At 38.2% G+C, this 19,777-nt stretch overlaps 1 protein-coding gene across 1 annotated transcript; it reads right to left on the bottom strand.

The window, feature by feature from the left end:
- Positions 1-7,998: 7,998 nt before the first annotated feature.
- LOC307157510 (uncharacterized protein) lies at positions 7,999-18,238 on the bottom strand. The gene is made up of 15 exons (XM_079869429.1): positions 17,964-18,238; positions 17,749-17,875; positions 17,601-17,660; positions 17,431-17,505; positions 16,932-17,306; positions 16,754-16,855; positions 16,011-16,361; positions 15,500-15,617; positions 14,746-14,837; positions 14,539-14,641; positions 14,280-14,384; positions 11,723-11,858; positions 11,429-11,611; positions 8,150-8,605; positions 7,999-8,086 (listed from the first exon to the last, which is right to left on the bottom strand). Exons 10-14 carry the CDS (start codon positions 14,611-14,613, stop codon positions 8,373-8,375), a joined length of 732 nt encoding a protein of 243 aa, XP_079725555.1. The 5' UTR covers positions 14,614-14,641; positions 14,746-14,837; positions 15,500-15,617; positions 16,011-16,361; positions 16,754-16,855; positions 16,932-17,306; positions 17,431-17,505; positions 17,601-17,660; positions 17,749-17,875; positions 17,964-18,238; the 3' UTR covers positions 7,999-8,086; positions 8,150-8,372.
- Positions 18,239-19,777: the final 1,539 nt, after the last annotated feature.

Genomic DNA, 19,777 nt, shown 5'->3' on the forward strand with positions numbered 1-19,777 from the left:
TGTTAGGTTATCCTGGCATAAACCAGTCACAGAAAATTTCAAAAAACACCATTAGTATGTTTGTAAGCCATTTGGTTTATGAGGACACAGATATCCTCATAAACCATGTAATACCCATGTCATTATACACATTTGTGTTCTCATAAACCATATACAAGCACACACACACACACACACACACACACACACACACACACACACACACACACACACACACACACACACAATAACAGCAGGCCCTGACAGGAGGAGGAGGACAGAGTAAAGGTACACAGAAAAATAATTAATCGTATCATTTTTCTTTTGATATTTATGGCTAAATGCAACAGTGTCACAAAAGTGGCATCACGTTTTTACTTGTGGGCAACGTAGCTGCGAGAGGGTCGCTGATTGACAAGTGGGTTGCCCTATCACAGAGGCACAGAGGTCAGCAGATTGACAACTGAGTGAGGGGGGTGTGTCCGCTCTCTCCGCCAACATCATACTGTACAACCTCAAAGGTAGGTAATGAATACACGTACTGATATCAACATAATGCTTACGGAACCTGAATAATACAGTTAGTTAGCGCTGTCTAAGCCATCATTCATTAATTATTTATCACCATTAATTTATAGGAATGTGTCTAATGACATAGGGGTTTATCCAGCATTATATTAGCCACCGCATTTAACGTTAGCTGCAGTTGGCGGCAATGTGTTAACCGAGGTCAGAATTATATAAGTTGAAAATTTCATTGACTCCAATACCTAGATGAAAACACATATCAACTATGGAGTATGGGTTATTTTTGCATAAAAGTCATATATCGATATTTTTTCCGTGGTTGGATAATTTCATATGTCTATATCGCGGTAAATCGCACTCCCAGCCCACACACTCATACTACAAATCCCACAATGCACTGCGACAGCTGACACACAGGTCTGGCCGCTCAAGTGCAGAAATGTATTGTCATTTAAACGCAAAATAAACTATATCGATATTAACGATATCTCGTGCTGTATCTCGTTTGAAAATATGAAACACACATGAAGTGTTGTCTGACACTACTGATAATGCTGAAGTAGGCCAAATTACAAACATTTGCAATGTAACACTTAAATAATGCAGTGCCTTTGTCACTTTGGTTGTCATTAAATGTTGTCATTAAATGTTGATTGTTTTATATTCTAGTTTTAAGATGCCAAGAGTGTCAACAATAACAACCTGCGTGAGTTGCAAAGCAGCTATTGTGGCCACCAAGACCTGCAAATATTGCCAGTCAGTACAGCCAAGAAAGCAAAGACTGGCAAAACAACTCCAGAAATTTGAGGCCAGAAAGGAGAAGTGGTTGAAAAACAAAAACAAAAACCAAACCACCAAACCTGTCTTGGTATGTGTTTAACGTCTGTGGTTATTATTTACATAATTACAGCCCACTATGTTTCAGACATTTATAATTGCTTATATTTCTGTATAAATTATATAATATATATCTTTATTTTCAGGTCGAAAAGTTAAACACATTGGGGTACAAGGCCATAGTCTTCATTGGAAAGAAAACAAAGAAGCAGAAAACCTGGTCCGCACAAGTCCTCCAGCCAAAATGGCAGCTGTCAGACCATTCTGAAAAATGTCTTGACAGGGATGAAGGCTCTCTATGGAGTGTTAATTAATAGTAAGTGTGTGCGATTATTTAAAATCTTACTCCAGTCAACATAAAAATAAATGTGGCACAGACACAGCAATTACAGTTGGGAATTGTCTTGGTAGCGCTGCCACAGGGCAAACCACAATGGACCAAAAATAGCTATTCACCTGTTCATCAAATTTGATCTTTGCTTTATCGAATAGGTTTTTCGGTAACACTTTATAACAATGGTTCGTCATTAATAAGTAACTATGCAGGAAGTAATGCAGGACTAATGAGGATTACTACATTAACACTTCAGCTACTACTATTAACTAATATAGAAACAAGCTTAACTAATCAGTAAGTAATATCAAATTTAGGAGATAGTTCCTTATTAGGTAATCAATAATTACTTAATGAGATAAGCCTCATAATTAACTGTTAACTAACTGACTAATTATAAAGAACATTAACATGAAAATAACCGTTGTTTGCAGACTTAGTCAGTGAGCCACATAGCTGTCTGCCATACATAGCAAAAGAGTCAACAGCAAGATGCATTGCTCAATTCAACTTAAAAAAACTAGAGAATACAAAAGACAAATGTACTGGATGTTTCCTTATGGAGCACAGTCACTGCTAGAAAAAAGGGGACATTTGTTCTTATTACAGGAGGTGAATAATTTCCTCTTTTTGTACCATTTGTACAGGTTGTACTAACCAGCAGTCCACCACAAGTCCTGCTCCCATCCAGTCCACCACAAGTCCTGCTCCCATCCAGTCCACCACCAGTCCTCCTCCCATCCAGTCCACCACCAGTCCTCCTCCCATCCAGTCCACCATTCAGTCCGGTTGGCTACTCTACCACTGACAGAAAAGGCGTGACTGCCATTTCACACTGTGAGCGTGAGCGGCGTGTGTTTATTCGGCGTGCATGTTAATTAATGAGTGCATTCACACCGGGAGCAGGGGCAGCCCGTCAGCAGTAGTGAAGCGGGGGTTTCGGCGCCGAGTCTATTTTTGGTTAACACGCTCCATTAAAGTGAAAGCACACTTTTGATGGACAAAATAAATATGATTACACACAAAAAGTGCCCAAAATGCACAGAATTTGCATGTCTAGTGTGTTTTAACAAGAACTGTCAGAAAAGAAAATGAAGACAAAAATATTTATAGAAAATTTACCCATTTAACCTTGTTTTTATTATTCAGTTTGGGTGAAAGTATATGGTGTATAAGTATGAATCAGAGCTGTTTTCTTGGTTGTTTACCTTTTACATGCAATTATTGTACACCTCCCCATCTTAAAAAACTTCAAGACTATCAAGTTTATTAATGACCAGCTTCTAAAAAGAAAATGTTAGTTGTGTAGCAGGATGCAGTTGTTTGGATCATGCCTCCCTAAGTGACGCTTAATTTGCTGCAGCTGTGAGTGATTCTGGGCAGTGAACAGTGAGCCAACCGCAATGGTCGAGTCCCTATATAAATCGGGACCTTTCGTTTGACAAGCTACGTCATTGACATGCGACTGTTGTCCTGTCTACCTGCCGGCCTATCCGTCTGATGTCTGTCTTGGTCTGCCTTGGTCATCTATTCTATCCTAGCGTTACAGGTAGGAAAAGCTCTGGTTCTTTGTTTCCACTCTTTTAACTTTATGACTGGGGCTTATAGGGAATGTTTTAATTTTAGAATCCCCGTTGCTGTAGTAGCCCTGTTAGCAGCTAAAGTTGTGCCCGGTTATTGGTGATCAGAGCCTGGGGCCGTGACTGGATGCTGTTTAGCAAAGGTATGTGACTACGATAATTAATAGATAAATGTTACGGTGAGATGCGTTTATAAGTAGACATTTTTTGTATTTCAGGGAAGGCTTTATAGCCGGGGTGTAGCGGCCAGTGGGCGACATCAGCGCCGAACGCCTGCTGCTTTGCTTACGTTTTTTTGTCACTATTTGTTTGCGGATATAATATGCTCATGTCAACAACTGCGGCTGCCTTTTTCACCCGGGACCTAGAATAAGTGGAACCGTGGTTTGCTCACGTTAATCGGCAGCTTCCTGGTGATCTCGTTCCTCCTGTTATACCGTGAATTGGTTTCATTCAGCATCATATGGCCAGTTGCATGGTTTAAGTGTGGAGTGTTGGATGGACTGACACCACTAACTGTAATTATTTTGGTCTATATTTTATAGGCTCAGTGTTGTTTTGTTTGTTTATTTAAACTCTTGTATGGAGGCTTTTGTCTGCGGCTGATATACAAGAGCATTATTCTGATTTATTTGGGTTGATTATTTATTTGTTTTGCTTTGTCTACCCCGACCAAAGATCGCTAAGCCAGAGGGCATTTTTTTGCCCCATTGTGCTGGGTGGGCTATGATATTTTGTTTGTTTAATTTGTATTTTGATTTGTGATTTAATTGCTACCCATATCTTTAACTCTTGTACCATCTTGGGTTTAACAGTGTTTTGCAATTGTTGTGTGTAGTTTTGGTTGATTTTCACGTGTTTGTCTTTTGTCTAGGTGCTGAAGACTGCCAGTGGGAGCAGTGCCCCTTGTGGTGGTGGGTCCCTTGGTGTGTGCAGTGGCGGTGCGTTCACCAAATGTGATCTCCCTTGTGGTGCGTGTGTGTGAAATTTATCATGTGTGAGTGGGGTGTTGTGTTATGGATGTTCATTGCTCGGGCCACTAGCCTCCCACTGGTAAGTTTCAGCCCTAGCTTCACCGTGTGTGTGTGTGTGTGTGTACATTGTGACTAGAGTATATTGTGTGTTTGTTATTTGATTTGGTGTCAATTACATTCTATTTGCTGTGAAATTCGTACTATATGTTTGTTGTGAAATCTTGAATTTTTGGACTGACTCTGGTGTGTATGGCTCCATTGGTTGTACATTTTTATAAAAAGTAAAAGAGAAATTAATAATAATAAAATTATATTTTTGTATTTGACCACTGTCTCTGGCTGATCCCTTCACGAACCTGAGTGCCTTGTTAGTGAATAACCATTAAGTCTTTGGGTGTAAGTCCCATCGTGGCGTAGTCTGCTATTTGTCTGGGTCTAAGCCCAGCTATATATATTCCACCTGCCACATTTGGCGTAGTCGGCAGGATCGCTTGGTAAAGCCAGAGACGTGTTCCAATTTTGTTTTTGTTTTTGTTTGTTTTTTTCTTTTTCTTTTACAAGCAAAGCAGCAGCTGTTCTTTGGTGGACCGGTAACAAGGCAGGTAAGGTGGGGATTGTGTTTTTGCCAATTGGATTGTGCATTGCCAAAATATGGAACGGGGTGGTCGAGGGGAATGAGTTACAGGAGTTGAGGGACTTGATAGCTCAGCTGAAAGCGGATAATGAGCGCCTACGTCAGACCCCAGGCCCTGTCCCTGCCCCGGCTCCTGGCCCTGCTCTGGTGTTTCTTGTTGTGTAGCCGTCAAGGCCAGAGGACTTGTACCAAGTTTCTCGTGGTGTAGCCGTCATGGCTGAGCACTTGTAACAAGTGTCTCTAGTGTTTCTTGTTGTGTAGCCGTCAAGGCCAGAGGACTTGTAACAAGTGTTTCTTGTGTAGCCGTCAAGGCCAGAGCACTTGTAGCAAGTGTCTCGTGTTTATTGGGTAGCCGTCATGGCAGGAGGACTTGTACTAAGTTTATCTTGTGTTTCTCGTCGAGTAGCCATCATGGCCAGAGGACTTGCACCAAGTATCTCGTGTTTCTCGTCGTGTAGCCGTCATGAGAAGAGGACTTGTATTAAGTATCTCTTGTGTTTCTTGTGTAGCCGTCATGGCAGAGCACTTGTAACCAGTGTCTCGTGTAGCTGTCATGGCAAGAGGACTTTTACCAAGTGTTTCTTGTGTAGCCGTCATGGCAGAGCACTTGTAACAAGTGTCTCATGTTTCCTGTGTAGCCGTCATGGCAAGAGAACTTGTACCAAGTATCTCGTGTTTGTGTAGCCGTCATGGCAGAGCACTTGTAACAAGTGTCTCGTGTTTCCTGTGTAGCCGTCATGGCAAGAGGACTTGTAACAAGGGTCTCTCTGTGTTCCCTCTACTAGCATCCCACAGCGAAGGTGAGTGTCTTGGGGTCATCGTCGGGGCGCCGATTTAAAAAAACCGGGGCAGATTGTAGCAGGATGTAGTTGTTTGGATCATGCCTCCCTAAGTGACGCTTAATTTGCTGCAGCTGTGAGTGATTCTGGGCAGTGAACAGTGAGCCAACCGCAATGGTCGAGTCCCTATATAAATCGGGACCTTTCGTTTGACAAGCTACGTCATTGACATGCGACTGTTGTCCTGTCTACCTGCCGGCCTATCCGTCTGATGTCTGTCTTGGTCTGCCTTGGTCATCTATTCTATCCTAGCGTTACAGGTAGGAAAAGCTCTGGTTCTTTGTTTCCACTCTTTTAACTTTATGACTGGGGCTTATAGGGAATGTTTTAATTTTAGAATCCCCGTTGCTGTAGTAGCCCTGTTAGCAGCTAAAGTTGTGCCCGGTTATTGGTGATCAGAGCCTGGGGCCGTGACTGGATGCTGTTTAGCAAAGGTATGTGACTACGATAATTAATAGATAAATGTTACGGTGAGATGCGTTTATAAGTAGACATTTTTTGTATTTCAGGGAAGGCTTTATAGCCGGGGTGTAGCGGCCAGTGGGCGACATCAGCGCCGAACGCCTGCTGCTTTGCTTACGTTTTTTTGTCACTATTTGTTTGCGGATATAATATGCTCATGTCAACAACTGCGGCTGCCTTTTTCACCCGGGACCTAGAATAAGTGGAACCGTGGTTTGCTCACGTTAATCGGCAGCTTCCTGGTGATCTCGTTCCTCCTGTTATACCGTGAATTGGTTTCATTCAGCATCATATGGCCAGTTGCATGGTTTAAGTGTGGAGTGTTGGATGGACTGACACCACTAACTGTAATTATTTTGGTCTATATTTTATAGGCTCAGTGTTGTTTTGTTTGTTTATTTAAACTCTTGTATGGAGGCTTTTGTCTGCGGCTGATATACAAGAGCATTATTCTGATTTATTTGGGTTGATTATTTATTTGTTTTGCTTTGTCTACCCCGACCAAAGATCGCTAAGCCAGAGGGCATTTTTGCCCCATTGTGCTGGGTGGGCTATGATATTTTGTTTGTTTAATTTGTATTTTGATTTGTGATTTAATTGCTACCCATATCTTTAACTCTTGTACCATCTTGGGTTTAACAGAGTTTTGCAATTGTTGTGTGTAGTTTTGGTTGATTTTCACGTGTTTGTCTTTTGTCTAGGTGCTGAAGACTGCCAGTGGGAGCAGTGCCCCTTGTGGTGGTGGGTCCCTTGGTGTGTGCAGTGGCGGTGCGTTCACCAAATGTGATCATTTCCCTTGTGGTGCGTGTGTGTGAAATTTATCATGTGTGAGTGGGGTGTTGTGTTATGGATGTTCATTGCTCGGGCCACTAGCCTCCCACTGGTAAGTTTCAGCCCTAGCTTCACCGTGTGTGTGTGTGTGTGTGTACATTGTGACTAGAGTATATTGTGTGTTTGTTATTTGATTTGGTGTCAATTACATTCTATTTGCTGTGAAAATCGTACTATATGTTTGTTGTGAAATCTTGAATTTTTGGACTGACTCTGGTGTGTATGGCTCCATTGGTTGTACATTTTTATAAAAAGTAAAAGAGAAATTAATAATAATAAAATTATATTTTTGTATTTGACCACTGTCTCTGGCTGATCCCTTCACGAACCTGAGTGCCTTGTTAGTGAATAACCATTAAGTCTTTGGGTGTAAGTCCCATCGTGGCGTAGTCTGCTATTTGTCTGGGTCTAAGCCCAGCTATATATATTCCACCTGCCACAGTTGTCTTTGTAAAGAAATGCTCACACACACGCATGCACACACACGCACACACACACGACTTGTTTAAATACATTTATGTTAATAAATAACAATAAATTGTTGTTGCACCAGCAATATCTCCAAGTTTTGTTTTTCACTAGAAATTTCAAATGTCATAATTTGCCAATGCAAGAGAGTACCGGCACCTTTTTTCCCCCACTTCAAGCATATTGCATGAAAAAGTGTGGATTATGTGCCTTGTGACACTATGGTATTTAGTATGCCCATCCATCTTCCTAGAGTTATTCCCACTCATTTACAGGGTTGTAATGGGAAAGGGAAATAATAAAGTTGCTAAGTTCTTGATAAACAGCACATAACACCATAAACAGCAGCTAGATTTCATGTCAGTGCATAACTTCAATAGTGCAGGAAAATATGTTGTGAAAAAGACATAAAAGCCAAGGCACTTTATATTCATGCGTTTCCTGCATTCATGTTACATTTATTATTAATATACGGAAAGTAAGTAAAGTTCTTTAAGTTAAATTTAGTAAAACTGATAAGGTTTTAGGTGCTTAAATATTATAAAATACATCATATAACCTATGTAAACAAGTAATTGTTAACTAAGCTGTTACTTTATTGCAGTTATGTTATTAGCAAACTATGCATGTGGATGATCCTACAAAAGGTAATTTTGTTCAAATAAATTAGCAATCAGGAAAACAAAACAATACTCATAATGGAGCATGCCCCGAGACTGTTTAGCCCTAATTTACACAAAGTCAAACATTTATTAAACTTTTTATTACATACAGTACAGTTTGTTGAATCATTGTTTACTCCAGAAGTGCAATCTACAGTGTTGTACATTGTGATGCAGATAAAATATAAAAAGTTAATAAAAATAAAAAAAGTAAAAAATCTTTATATTAGAGACCTCTGGAAAATCAGAAATGTGGATCTACGCTGTCTTCGTCAGCTGATTCATAGGAATCTGTAGACATGCTTTCATAGTCGCCGCAGTCATCCTCTTCAAGGACATCCAAACTATCCCATCCAGTCACTAATTGGTGATATGCTTCCTTCACCCTTTCTTTTTCAGCCTTCAGATCATGCAGCTGCATTCGAAAACGACAGAGCAAGCCAGAATATGCATCCTCTGACAGTCCTGATGGATAGGCTTAAAAAAAGTAAATAAATATGAAAAAAACAAAAAACAGAACCATGAACACTTTTGCATTAATAATGCTGCTTAAATTGTGAGGCATTATAAATATAGGAATTCTCAAGTATTTAAAGGGTAACTCTCACCCCAAAAAGCAACTTAGGGCTTAGGGTCACCTGAAATCAGAATTGACCCCATTTACTTTGTTAGCGCATATTACTAGTCTTGTGGTGAACAATTAATCCGTGTTAATCAAGTTAATCAATTAATCAAGTTAATACACAGATAAAAAAAAAACTTGTTTGCCGTGGTAATCTTTAATCAAAATCTGAAAAGTTCCTTCCGGTCTGGAATGGCGTTCCTTTTCTGATGATGTCGGTTTGACGGCTTGGGTTGAAAACGCTTAACCACTCCCCTCAAACCGTTATAGTCTGCTATGAGCGAGAGATTGAGAGGAGGAGCACTAAAGTGAAACCCTGCCCTCTGTTCAATATTCTGTTTCACTTGGAATATGTCACAACACTTGAGAAAAGTTGTTCGGTTCACGTGGACTTTAATCTACCCGAGGCAAACTTTCGTGTAAAAGCATAATTAGAATGGAAACCACACTTTTAAGTTTGAACCTTATTTTAGTTTTCAGTCAAATTGCCTGTTGAATGGGAGTGCTAGGGGCACGACTATGATAGCATCAAAATCGCTATTTTTAAAACACTAAGAAGGCTCGACATGAAACTTTGCTGGAAGTATCACCAGGGGCTCTACACATGAACTCCAGCATTGAGGACATTGTTTGTGTACGGAGTTTACTAAAAATAAAGATTTTGAACAACTCACTGTAGATATGTCCGCCGGCATTTTGACAGTCAAAAATAGTCGATCTCCGAATGCAACGTAACAGGGAGGAGCGTAAAGATGGAAAGCTCCTAAAGCTTAGTTCCATATAAACTCACGGATAATTTGTTGTTTTGTCATTAGTGAAAATCAATATTGACCTTGTATTTGAAAAAGGATCCTCATATAAGAAACAATACTAAAATTCAGAGTCAGTTAATTCATATTCGGAGATCGACTATTTTTGACTGAAAAAATACCGGCAAACGGAAACACAGTGAGTTGCTCAAAATCTTTATTTTTAGTAAACTCTGTGTACACAAACAATGTTCTCAATGCTGGAGTTCATGTGTAGAGCCCCTGGTGATACTTCCAGCGAAGTTTCATGTTGTGTCGAGCCTTCTTAGTGTATTAAAAATTATTTTATACGATTTTTGATGCTATCATAGTCGTGCCCCATTCACTCCCATTCACAAGGCAATTAGAAAACGAAAATATGGTCAAACTTAAAAGTGGCGTTTCCATCCTAATTATGCTTTTAAACGAAAGTTTGCCTCAGGTAGATTAACAAAAAGACCCTAGGTTGCATTTTGGCGAGAGTTACCCTTTAAGAAGTTACCTAACAATGTATATCAATTAGGGATGCAAATTATCGATTAATTCATTAATCATTAATTGACTGACCTTATCGATCGATTAGCGATTAACTGATAAGCGGCTATTTTCCTGAGAATGTAAATTTCTCACGGTATCAATAGTGTCTTTAACATAAAAAGCTAAATATTGCTTATAGGCTACTGAATAAAAATGCATGTTATATTGCTCAGTTGATGTTTTATTGTAACAGTTGGGATACGGTACAGATAATGGTATTTATGTAGTTTAACAAAATAAATTATGCACAAAAAATTAAAATACATAAAAAATAATTGTGCACTGGCTCACCTGTTGCATGTGAATCATTAAGCAACATAAAATACATTTTAAATAAAAATCTACATGGGTAGGCTTAGCCTGCAATATTAAGCCTACATATAATAATCTATCTGGTAAACTACTTGTATGAAAAACTTGAAACATTAGCAGCAGCACTTATAATCCTCCTTGGTCTGAGAAAGGTAACAGTAAGATTACTAGACTTGGAAACTTCAAATATAGAACTGAACACAACTAAAATCATCCCTGAGGAAGGTTACAGTAAAATTAGAGGGCGTCCCTTGTTTACACTGTCAGTGAAATGTGACCAAATTCCGATTTTTTGCTCACATGTGACACAGATCCGATATGTTTATGACAGTGTAAACAGGAAAAAAACGCATGCATTCGGATATATCGAGATCGGTTTCAGGCCTCATTCGTATGTGGAAATAAATCGGATATGTGCCAATGTGACTGTCAGATGGATTTTCTGAGGCATTAGGCGACGTTTCCACGGTTTAATGACGAGAGAAACCCACGCGCATCTGCAAAGGGACGGATGACCCGACGAAACGTGTCGTCGTAGGAGAGGAATGTGGACAAACGTTGACACAACATATTGTTGTACACAACAAAATTTCGGACCCACTGCTCCTCGTTAAAGACAAAATATTAAAAGCCAGTATGCTCCCACCAGTCCTGAGATCTCTCTCACACACATTAACTTAAGCATATGCGCAATGATGGCACTTTTCGTCCTCCTTCGCCTCAAATTTGAAATGCTCCCACACTCCACTCTGTTTTGACCCCCTCATGTTTGGTTTCTTTTTTACCGCCTCAGGTTTGTGTCGGGTCTCTTGCCGCCCGTGAGAATCTCGTGTCACGTTCGCAATGTTCAATTAGCCGACAATTTATTTAATTGAGTAAATTCTTGTCGACAATTAATCGATAATCGATTAACCGTTTACATCCCTAATATCAATACACCAAATTTGCCACGCCTGTCAAAATTCTTTAGTAAACCCAAATGAGAAGCACAATTATTATCATTTAATAATCAATGATTTCAGAGAAAACAAAAACACTTACTCTTAGTAGTTAGGGCATCTGACAACGCATCAGTCTGATCGTTTATATCTTGGACACTTCTGCAGATGTGATCCCAGTGTCTCTTCATCTCCTCCACAAGAATATCCTCTTCTTCCTCAAGTCTCTGTACTTGCATCAGCTTGTCAAATACCTTTTTTTTCATGGCCAGTGAAGCATCATCAACTGAAATTGAAAATGAACTCGGTATGTAACAAGCCCAAAAAAAAGGTATCATGCACTTTTTTTTACAAGTTTATCAATTAAATAAAAAATGTACATAAATTAAGGTCATACCCATTTCCCATGGCCAGATAGGCGTTTCCGCAGCAAGCAAGTCATCCGCGGAATTCAAAGTTTTGGTACTTGTTGGAAGAGAATTGTAGTGGGATATTGCATCGGACAACTTCTTCTTCTCTTCGACTCTTGTGATCTGGATCATATACAACAAAAGAAAAATTGACAGAGCTAGTGATTATAACATCCCCTTTAAAAGCAATTATGATGATCTAAATAAGAAACAACGGATTAGGGATGTGACGAGACACTTATCTCACGAGATGAGACACGAGATTGGGTTCACGAGAACAAGACAAGATTTTTGCACAATATTTTATTGAAATCCTCAGTGACCAAATTCATGACTGGAAAAATAGTCTGCAGGTGCATTTTGAATTGTTTTAACTGATAATCTTCTAATGAATGTCATTTCAAGACATAAAACAAGACATTTCCTCCGCAATCGTCATGCAATCAGTAAACTGTGATTCCTGTTGCACTGTTATGGCTCGTTTCCACTGAGCGGTACGATATGTTACAGTACAGTACGGGTCGGTAAACCATGAATCATCTAGCGTTTCCACTGCCAACAGTACCCTTACTCAATAAGCATGGTGTAGCCTATGCCGAAAAGAAGCGATCAGCTTAATTTTCGCGTGAAGAAGAAAGCGACAAACAACATTGGATGACATACAGCAGATCTTGTTTTTGCTTCTCGGCCTGTTTGTCAACGTTTCTCAATAGCAAGTACTCATATTTCAGACTTGCCAAGTCCGACTCAGGAGAATGACTCCCGAGGACGCGAGTCCGGTAATTCTGCGTCACTCAGCTCGCTCTGCTACTCCGGTTATCTCTGTATGTATATTTTATGCAACAATAAAATGAAATGTTATAAAACACCACACTGCCTCTTTTCGTTTTCATTTAAAGGAACACTTTGACTTTTTGGGACTTTAGCTTATTCACCGTATCCCCCAGAGTTAGAGAAGTCCATACATAACCTTTTCATATCCGTGTGTGCTTTCAAGTCTGTTTGACGCACCCACCGCTAGCCTATCTTAGCACAAAGACTGGATGTAAATGGCTACAGCTAGCATACTAATCCCAATAAGTGACAAAATAACCCCAACATTTTCCTATTTACATGTTGTGATTTGTATAGTCACAGTGTGTACAAATAAGAAGGTCACAAGAGACACAGCCATTTTTTAAACGTTTAAATACTTGGAACTATTTTCTCAGAAGGCGAAGCACTGCTACTTGGGCGGAGTGATTAGCGCAGCACCCGAGAACAAGACCAGATAAAGAAATCTTAAACATTATAGCCACACAAATGTGGTTCAGGCAACGCGTATTCATTATATTCACTGCACTGCACTGCACTGCAACAAAACAAAATATAAAATACAACCCTGCCTCTTTGTTTAAATATAATATAAAAATATTAAACATTTTAATATGGTCCAGGCAATATGTGTGTTTGTACTAAACAACAGATGTTGCAGTAAACAACATTACAGATCATCTTCACTGTAATAAAATTTTAAATACAAAACTCAACCCAGTCTCTTTTTTTGTCAAATTTCAGTTTTATCAATATTAGCCATTATAAAAGTATAAGTAAAAGGTACAAGAAGCTATACAATGAGAAATAAAGCAAACAAATCATTTAACTCTAGTCTAACCTTACAACGGTAAAGTTAAATAGCTTAAATATATAGTTATGAAACTTCACTTAGCCCTCAGCCAAAACGATTGGCCAGGGAACACATTATAGATTCACGAGACCAAATATCGCCCATTAGGTCTACACAAGACAAATTATATCTCATGTTTAACCACTACAAAGACGTCAGAGTCAGCGGCAAACGTCAGAACGACTAGCCGAGGAAAGGCTGTTCCAGGTGGGGTACATGAGCGCAGAGCGCCCGGTGATTGCCTGGATCTCACAACCTGGATCAAATTTTCATAAATCTTTATAAATAAACCACAGATTTGAGCTTTAAACAACTACATTCTCACCTGAAAAACTCTTAAAACTACATTTCGTGACACAGTAACAGTAGTATTATATTTCAACTGTATATTACAAAATGGCACTTCTTATGTTGTCATTCCGCTTGTAGCACGCGCAAGTGACGATTCTCTGTCAAACAATCAACGTCCTGCAGTGAGTCTAGCTCCACCCTTTAGTACCGTACCACTGTGCTAGGTACCCCAACGGAAGGGTACCTAAAAAGTGGTACACTACGGTTCGGCATTTTGGTACCATTCAAAACTTTTGACATTGGAAACGGAAATAATTGCGTACCATACCGTACTGTAGCGTACCGCTCAGTGTAAACGAGCCATTAGCGACTGCAGCTCGTGTTGGATGAGCAGAGCAGACTTTACAATAGTTTACAATGGTTTTTATTTTATTTTATTTTATTTTAAACAGCCAAACGACAGTGGAGGCATGTAATGAGAATGTAACTGTGGCACATTCTATGCTTATTTCATCTCGTCACATTTTAGTCACCCGAGATCTTGTGGCATGAGATCTCGTCACACCCCTACATTGCATTTTATTTACCTGTAAGGCGATACAAATCTCTTTTTTTCTGCTGAATGCCCAAATACAACCCTTCAATCTGATGCTACAACCCCTCTTGATCGTCGGTTCTATTGCCATCGGGAACTGTTTAAAATAGCATATTAGACTACTGAATCAGGACATTAACTAAGCATTAAGCAAGAACAGTATTTTAAGATTTAAAATACTTCAAATAAATTATCATATTTAATTTATATAAAAACTATAAAAATATGGAAAACAAAAATTGAGAATGCACCTTGAGTTGCCCATCGCTTAACGTCGCACACCCATTGCTGCAACTCTTCTTTGGACTTAACAGCCTCGATATCATCTTTGGCTTCCTTCATCTTTTGCCCAGTCTTAAACATAGGTGAGATTATGCACTTAACTGAATATGACTGTTTAAAAAGAAATGAACAGTAAATGTATGGTTTAAAACAACACTGTTTTAAAGGTGTGGTACCTTGATATACCGCCTAGACAAGTAAACGTGCAAGTTCTTCTACTTTCTTTCATTCCATCCTTTGGCATGAAGGGTGATCATATCCACTCGTGCTAAACAGAAAAAACACAGCTTTTATACACACATAAATAAATAAATAAAACCTTAAATGCCTATTCACTGGCCATTAATATTCCAAGCTTAAAGGAATAGTCCATTTCAAAATGAAAATTCTGTCACCATTTACTCTCCGTCAAGTTGTATGGAAGTTGTTCAAGTTATTCACCCTCAATTTTTTTCTTCAAGACAACACAAAATATATTTTTAGGAATGTTAGTAACCACACAGATAATGGACCCCATTGACTTCCATAGTAGGACAAAAATACTATGGAAGTCAATGGGGTTCATCAACTATCTGGTTATCGACATTCTTCAAAATGTATTTTTTTTTTTTTTGTGTTCAGCAGAAGAAAGAAATCATACAGCATTAAAACAACTTGAGGGTGAGTAAATTATGAAAAAAGCATCATTTTGAAATGGACTATTCCTTTACACACTTTATGAAAAGCTAAACAACTAAAATGAGCACAAATATAAAATAAAATAATACTAAATGGAATACTAAATTCCAATAGGGTCCTTACACCATAGGTGCTCAGCCCGAATTACTTCAATTTCCTATAATTTTCAGCCAAAATGCATTTTTAAATTTGACTATGAAATTTTATATTCTATTGTCTAAATCTACAGACTTACGTACATATGACACTTACCAGCCTTACTCATATACTTTGTTGTAAGAGCAACACGTGATAGAAAACTGTTAACTTGTTCTACTTCTTCACCTATAGTAGTGCCTGCTCCCGTTTGATTTTTACCACTCCACTGGACCTATAAAACAAACCGGCACAATTTAACAGACAGAACAAGATTAAAGTGAAAATGAGTACCCAGAAATGAGTGCCACTACATAAATGTAAAAAATTATTATTATTATATAAAGACCTTGTACTATTTCATGTTGTTTAAAACAATCGATCAACGATTACCTTTACACAACTGCAGGTAAAAAAAAGAAAAACAAAAAAAATCCTGTACATTATCAGTACTTGCACAAACATTATTAAAGTTTACAATAGGTCCCATGACCTTCATCCAGCATGTAGGTATATTACTGATGAAGGTCATGGGACCTAAACGTTGTAAATAGGCTATTTTGATACGTGTGCAAGTACTGATAGTGTGCAGGATTTTTTTGTTTCATGTCATTTAAAACAGAGTTACCTCACAGCTGGTAGAGTGTCCCTTTGTGTGCATAACAGAAAGAAAAGGCTTCATCTCTGTTAACGGCTGCAGACATGGAACTGCCTGTGCAACTTTTTGTAAGTAGGGCCAATATCGACACATGATGTCTGTGCAGAATAATCTGCAGTTTGTTTTTGAGGCCACTTCTTTTTGCAAAAACATTGGATAAGCAAATATTTCACCCCTCTGCATGTTCAGTCCTTTAAGCAAGATGTTGTGTCTGCAAACTGCCACCTCCAACCCTTCCTCATCCAATTTATTGCTGGACTTCTTTGAGGTCTCCCTGGCAGCAGCCCATGTGGATTGTCCACATTTGCCTCTCCCTTGTACCTGTAAGATAGTAGTAATAATAATAATAATAATAATAATAATAATAATAAACAGCATTATCAGTAAAGCGTAATATTTCAGTTAAACAACAAAAATACTAATAAAATTATGGAAGCATACTGGGTTGGTCTTTTGCTGAATTAAATCAACAAATGTTGCTACATCTTCATCCTTGGCAATGAAAACTCCATCATAGAAAGGCTGCTCCTCTACTCTATATTAATTACAGTGGAACAAATTGGATAAGCCAATATACACTAACATAAACATGTATATAAATATTCCTTTGATATACTGGCGACCTACAATCCAATCCAAATAAGTTACAATGACAACCCTGAACAATAAAAAAATTGGATTGAATAAATACTTCATTTTTAAGGAATACATACCATTTATGTTGATGAGATGTACTAATCGGCCAGCACTTACAGACATGTTTTGAGGCACACAATCACAAATATTTTGAGGTTCTTGGATGGGTAACAAACATGCTAAAGAAAAAAAGAACATAATTAAAATATGACTTAGAATTTTAGACTTGTGTATTCATAAATATGTTTGTCTTACCTTGCTCACATAATGTGTGTTGGCCATTGATGTCCTTTACAACACTTGATGGAGGGATAGGTTTAAAGAAATTTTCTAAAAAATAATCTCTGTTATGCAAAGGAAGGTATTGGTGAGTTGACACATCACAGTTGTTGCAGTAATGTGGTTTTGGCAAACAGTCCTTGCACCTTATCACTGCTGCCTTCACTCTGCAGTGATCACAAGATATGCAATAAACCCTATCTGAGGCGAGCGAGCAATCCAAGAGTTTTTGTCTTGCTTCTATCCAATGGTTTTCAGACACCATTTGTCTTACAGTCCAGTTGTGAGATGCAGACATACTTTTCTCAGCATCATGGATAAGAGCATCATGGAGCTGCTGTAACTGTATATCTTGAAAGCCAAAATCATATATAAGAAAACAAATGGTCATAATCTAATTGTATTTTAATTTACCAAAACACAGATAATGATAAAAAAAATAAAAATTACAAGATAGAAGTCTTTTGTAACTTACCAATAGCAGACTGTGCATTGATGCCTATATCTGGAGAATCCTCATTCATACAAGTCTCAGCAGCACTTGTATTTACTAGAATAAGTTACAAAAATGTGTCAGTAAAACCATTCCATTATTTTTGAATGTTTTTTTTTTTTAACTCTACAAAATGGACACAATCAGCTTACCAGGATCAATCAAAGTTTGGTTGCTTGTTAATGGACGGACCACTGAAGCTTTGGATTTACCTGTACACCAGTGTAAAAGTGATAAGCCTCTATAAGATTTTTGAAAACAAGAACATTAAGAGAAAATAAACATGATATTGTCACTTACCCCCTTTTCCTTGTTTGGCTTCTCGTTTTGAATATACCAAAATACCTCTTTTGTCTCTTTTTATCCATCTGATCATTGGAACGTCTTTCTTTTTCTTTTTAGGTCGTGATTTAAGAGCAGTCTCCTTCTAGCCATAAGAACTATGTTATCAGTATAAAATGCTACAAAACGAACAGTATCATCATTATTCTTAAACAGTTTAAAAGACCATTTACTTCCTGCAACTCTTGCAAATCAGCCATTATTTCATCGATGTCAAGTTCTAATTCCTTTTCCATGTCCTCTGCAGTTGGATCAGACAAATCATTGGAGGCCATTATTAAAGAATGCTTACCCCAGAGAATGTCTAATAGGAAGACGGGCTCTGCTTACCCCGGGTTTTTCTGAAGCGGAAGTCGTCATTGTTTTATAGCAGTGCATTAAATATATTTGTTGTCTTATTTGCTCAAATATCCAAAGGAAAACTCTACAGTAGTGTTTTCGCAACTTTAAAAAGAGGGGAAAAAAATTAAAGAAATTAATAAAAGCAGTCAGAAGGATGTCATTTTTGGATGACACCCTCACAGCAGCATTTACCATTTTTTTTTTTTTTGTGTGTGTGGTTTGATGCAAATGTAATATAATACAAAGTATAGTGTTATAAATGTGGGAAAGCAATTTACGATGCTGATCGTAGCCTACTCATCAAAGTCCGTGAATATTTACATTTGCTTACATTCACTGATAACAAAAGAATATACAAATATTCTGAGATCAATTACATTTGAGCAGTTCGCCTCTAGGCTATTTGTATGTTAAGTTCAAAATCTCCCAGTTTTAATTGCATGAAATGTCCCAAATGTGCACTAATGGGAGAGAACTGAAGCAAGCTTACTGAAAACAGAACAGATCAATTGATATTATGGGGTCAATATAACATTTTATGTACCAGGGTTAATTGAAGCTGGGAGTCCACTGCCCACTCGTAAACTTGCTGTACGTTTCACCGAGTACATAACAATCACCTGACTGAAACGTGAAGTCGTAACGTTCAGGCAAAATTTGTTCTTAATGCTTTCGATATCTTATTTTATATTCGGCTTACAGTTAACTCATAACTTACTCGATAGACACCAGAGACACAGCTATACAAATGAATAAAAGTGGGCTCGCCGTTCAAAAATAGTTTGCCAACTAGTTTTGTGGGGTTTGGTACGTAATCAACACGGCCATTATTGCGCGATTCCCTTCCGTTCAATTTCAGTAAAACACAGAAAACTAAAACATACAAATGCATTTTTTTAGAATTAATTGTTCCATTTGCGAGGCAATGCCATACTCTTTCGGTAAACACGTAAATTACCTCGGCGACTCTTTCGGTAAACACGTAAGTTAAGTTACCTCGGCGAAGTGCGATCCAGAGCCTATGCTCATCGGACGTCTATCCTCAGTCACGCAGCCTGGGCACCTCAGAAGAGTTTAAATAATTCAGAATTGATATTAAAATGAATGTGTCTACGTCGGAGTCCTCACATATTGGAGATTGTCGCTTTTATAACCTTTAATAAACACGCATCTGGAGCAGAGAATAATTGATACCACTTAGCGCCTCCAGTGGACGTTTCACCCGAAAAGTGCAGTGAAACGTACCTGGAGGTACGTTTTTCAGGTTTTGCAAAAATGTAGCCAGAGTAACGTATTTCCAATGAGACTGGGTTGAATCCATCAGTATTTTATGTTACACTTAGTTTTGAAATGTACCAGATCAATTACATTTAGCTAATTTTCTACATTTAAACTGAAAGAGAATATGCTTTGCTTTCATGTTTCTTATTAACTTCATCTGTGTGCTTTTTCTTTACATTTGCCAAATTCTTTGTATTTGCTATATTATTTGTAATTCAAAGTGATATTATTGGACAATCTTTCAGAGGCATGTGAGAAATTATGTACTTTGCTCAATTGGCAAAAAAAATGATGATTCAACAGAACTGTGACTGAACCTCTTACCAGTTCAGAACATCACTATTAAACAGAACAACCCAGTATT

Source organism: Squalius cephalus, assembly GCF_949319135.1.
Source record: "Squalius cephalus genome assembly, chromosome: 4".
Classification (NCBI taxonomy): domain Eukaryota; kingdom Metazoa; phylum Chordata; class Actinopteri; order Cypriniformes; family Leuciscidae; genus Squalius; species Squalius cephalus.

Bases quoted from the DNA above. Each gene is read 5' to 3' on its own strand.
- LOC307157510 (XM_079869429.1), bottom strand. From the start codon at position 14,613: ATGATATCGAGGCTGTTAAGTCCAAAGAAGAGTTGCAGCAATGGGTGT. The intron at 14,385-14,538 runs GTGCATTCTCAA...TATTTTAAACAG, and splicing joins TAAGCGATGGGCAACTCAAG to TTCCCGATGGCAATAGAACC. The intron at 11,859-14,279 runs GTAAATAAAATG...TATATGATCCAG, and splicing joins AGATTTGTATCGCCTTACAG to ATCACAAGAGTCGAAGAGAA.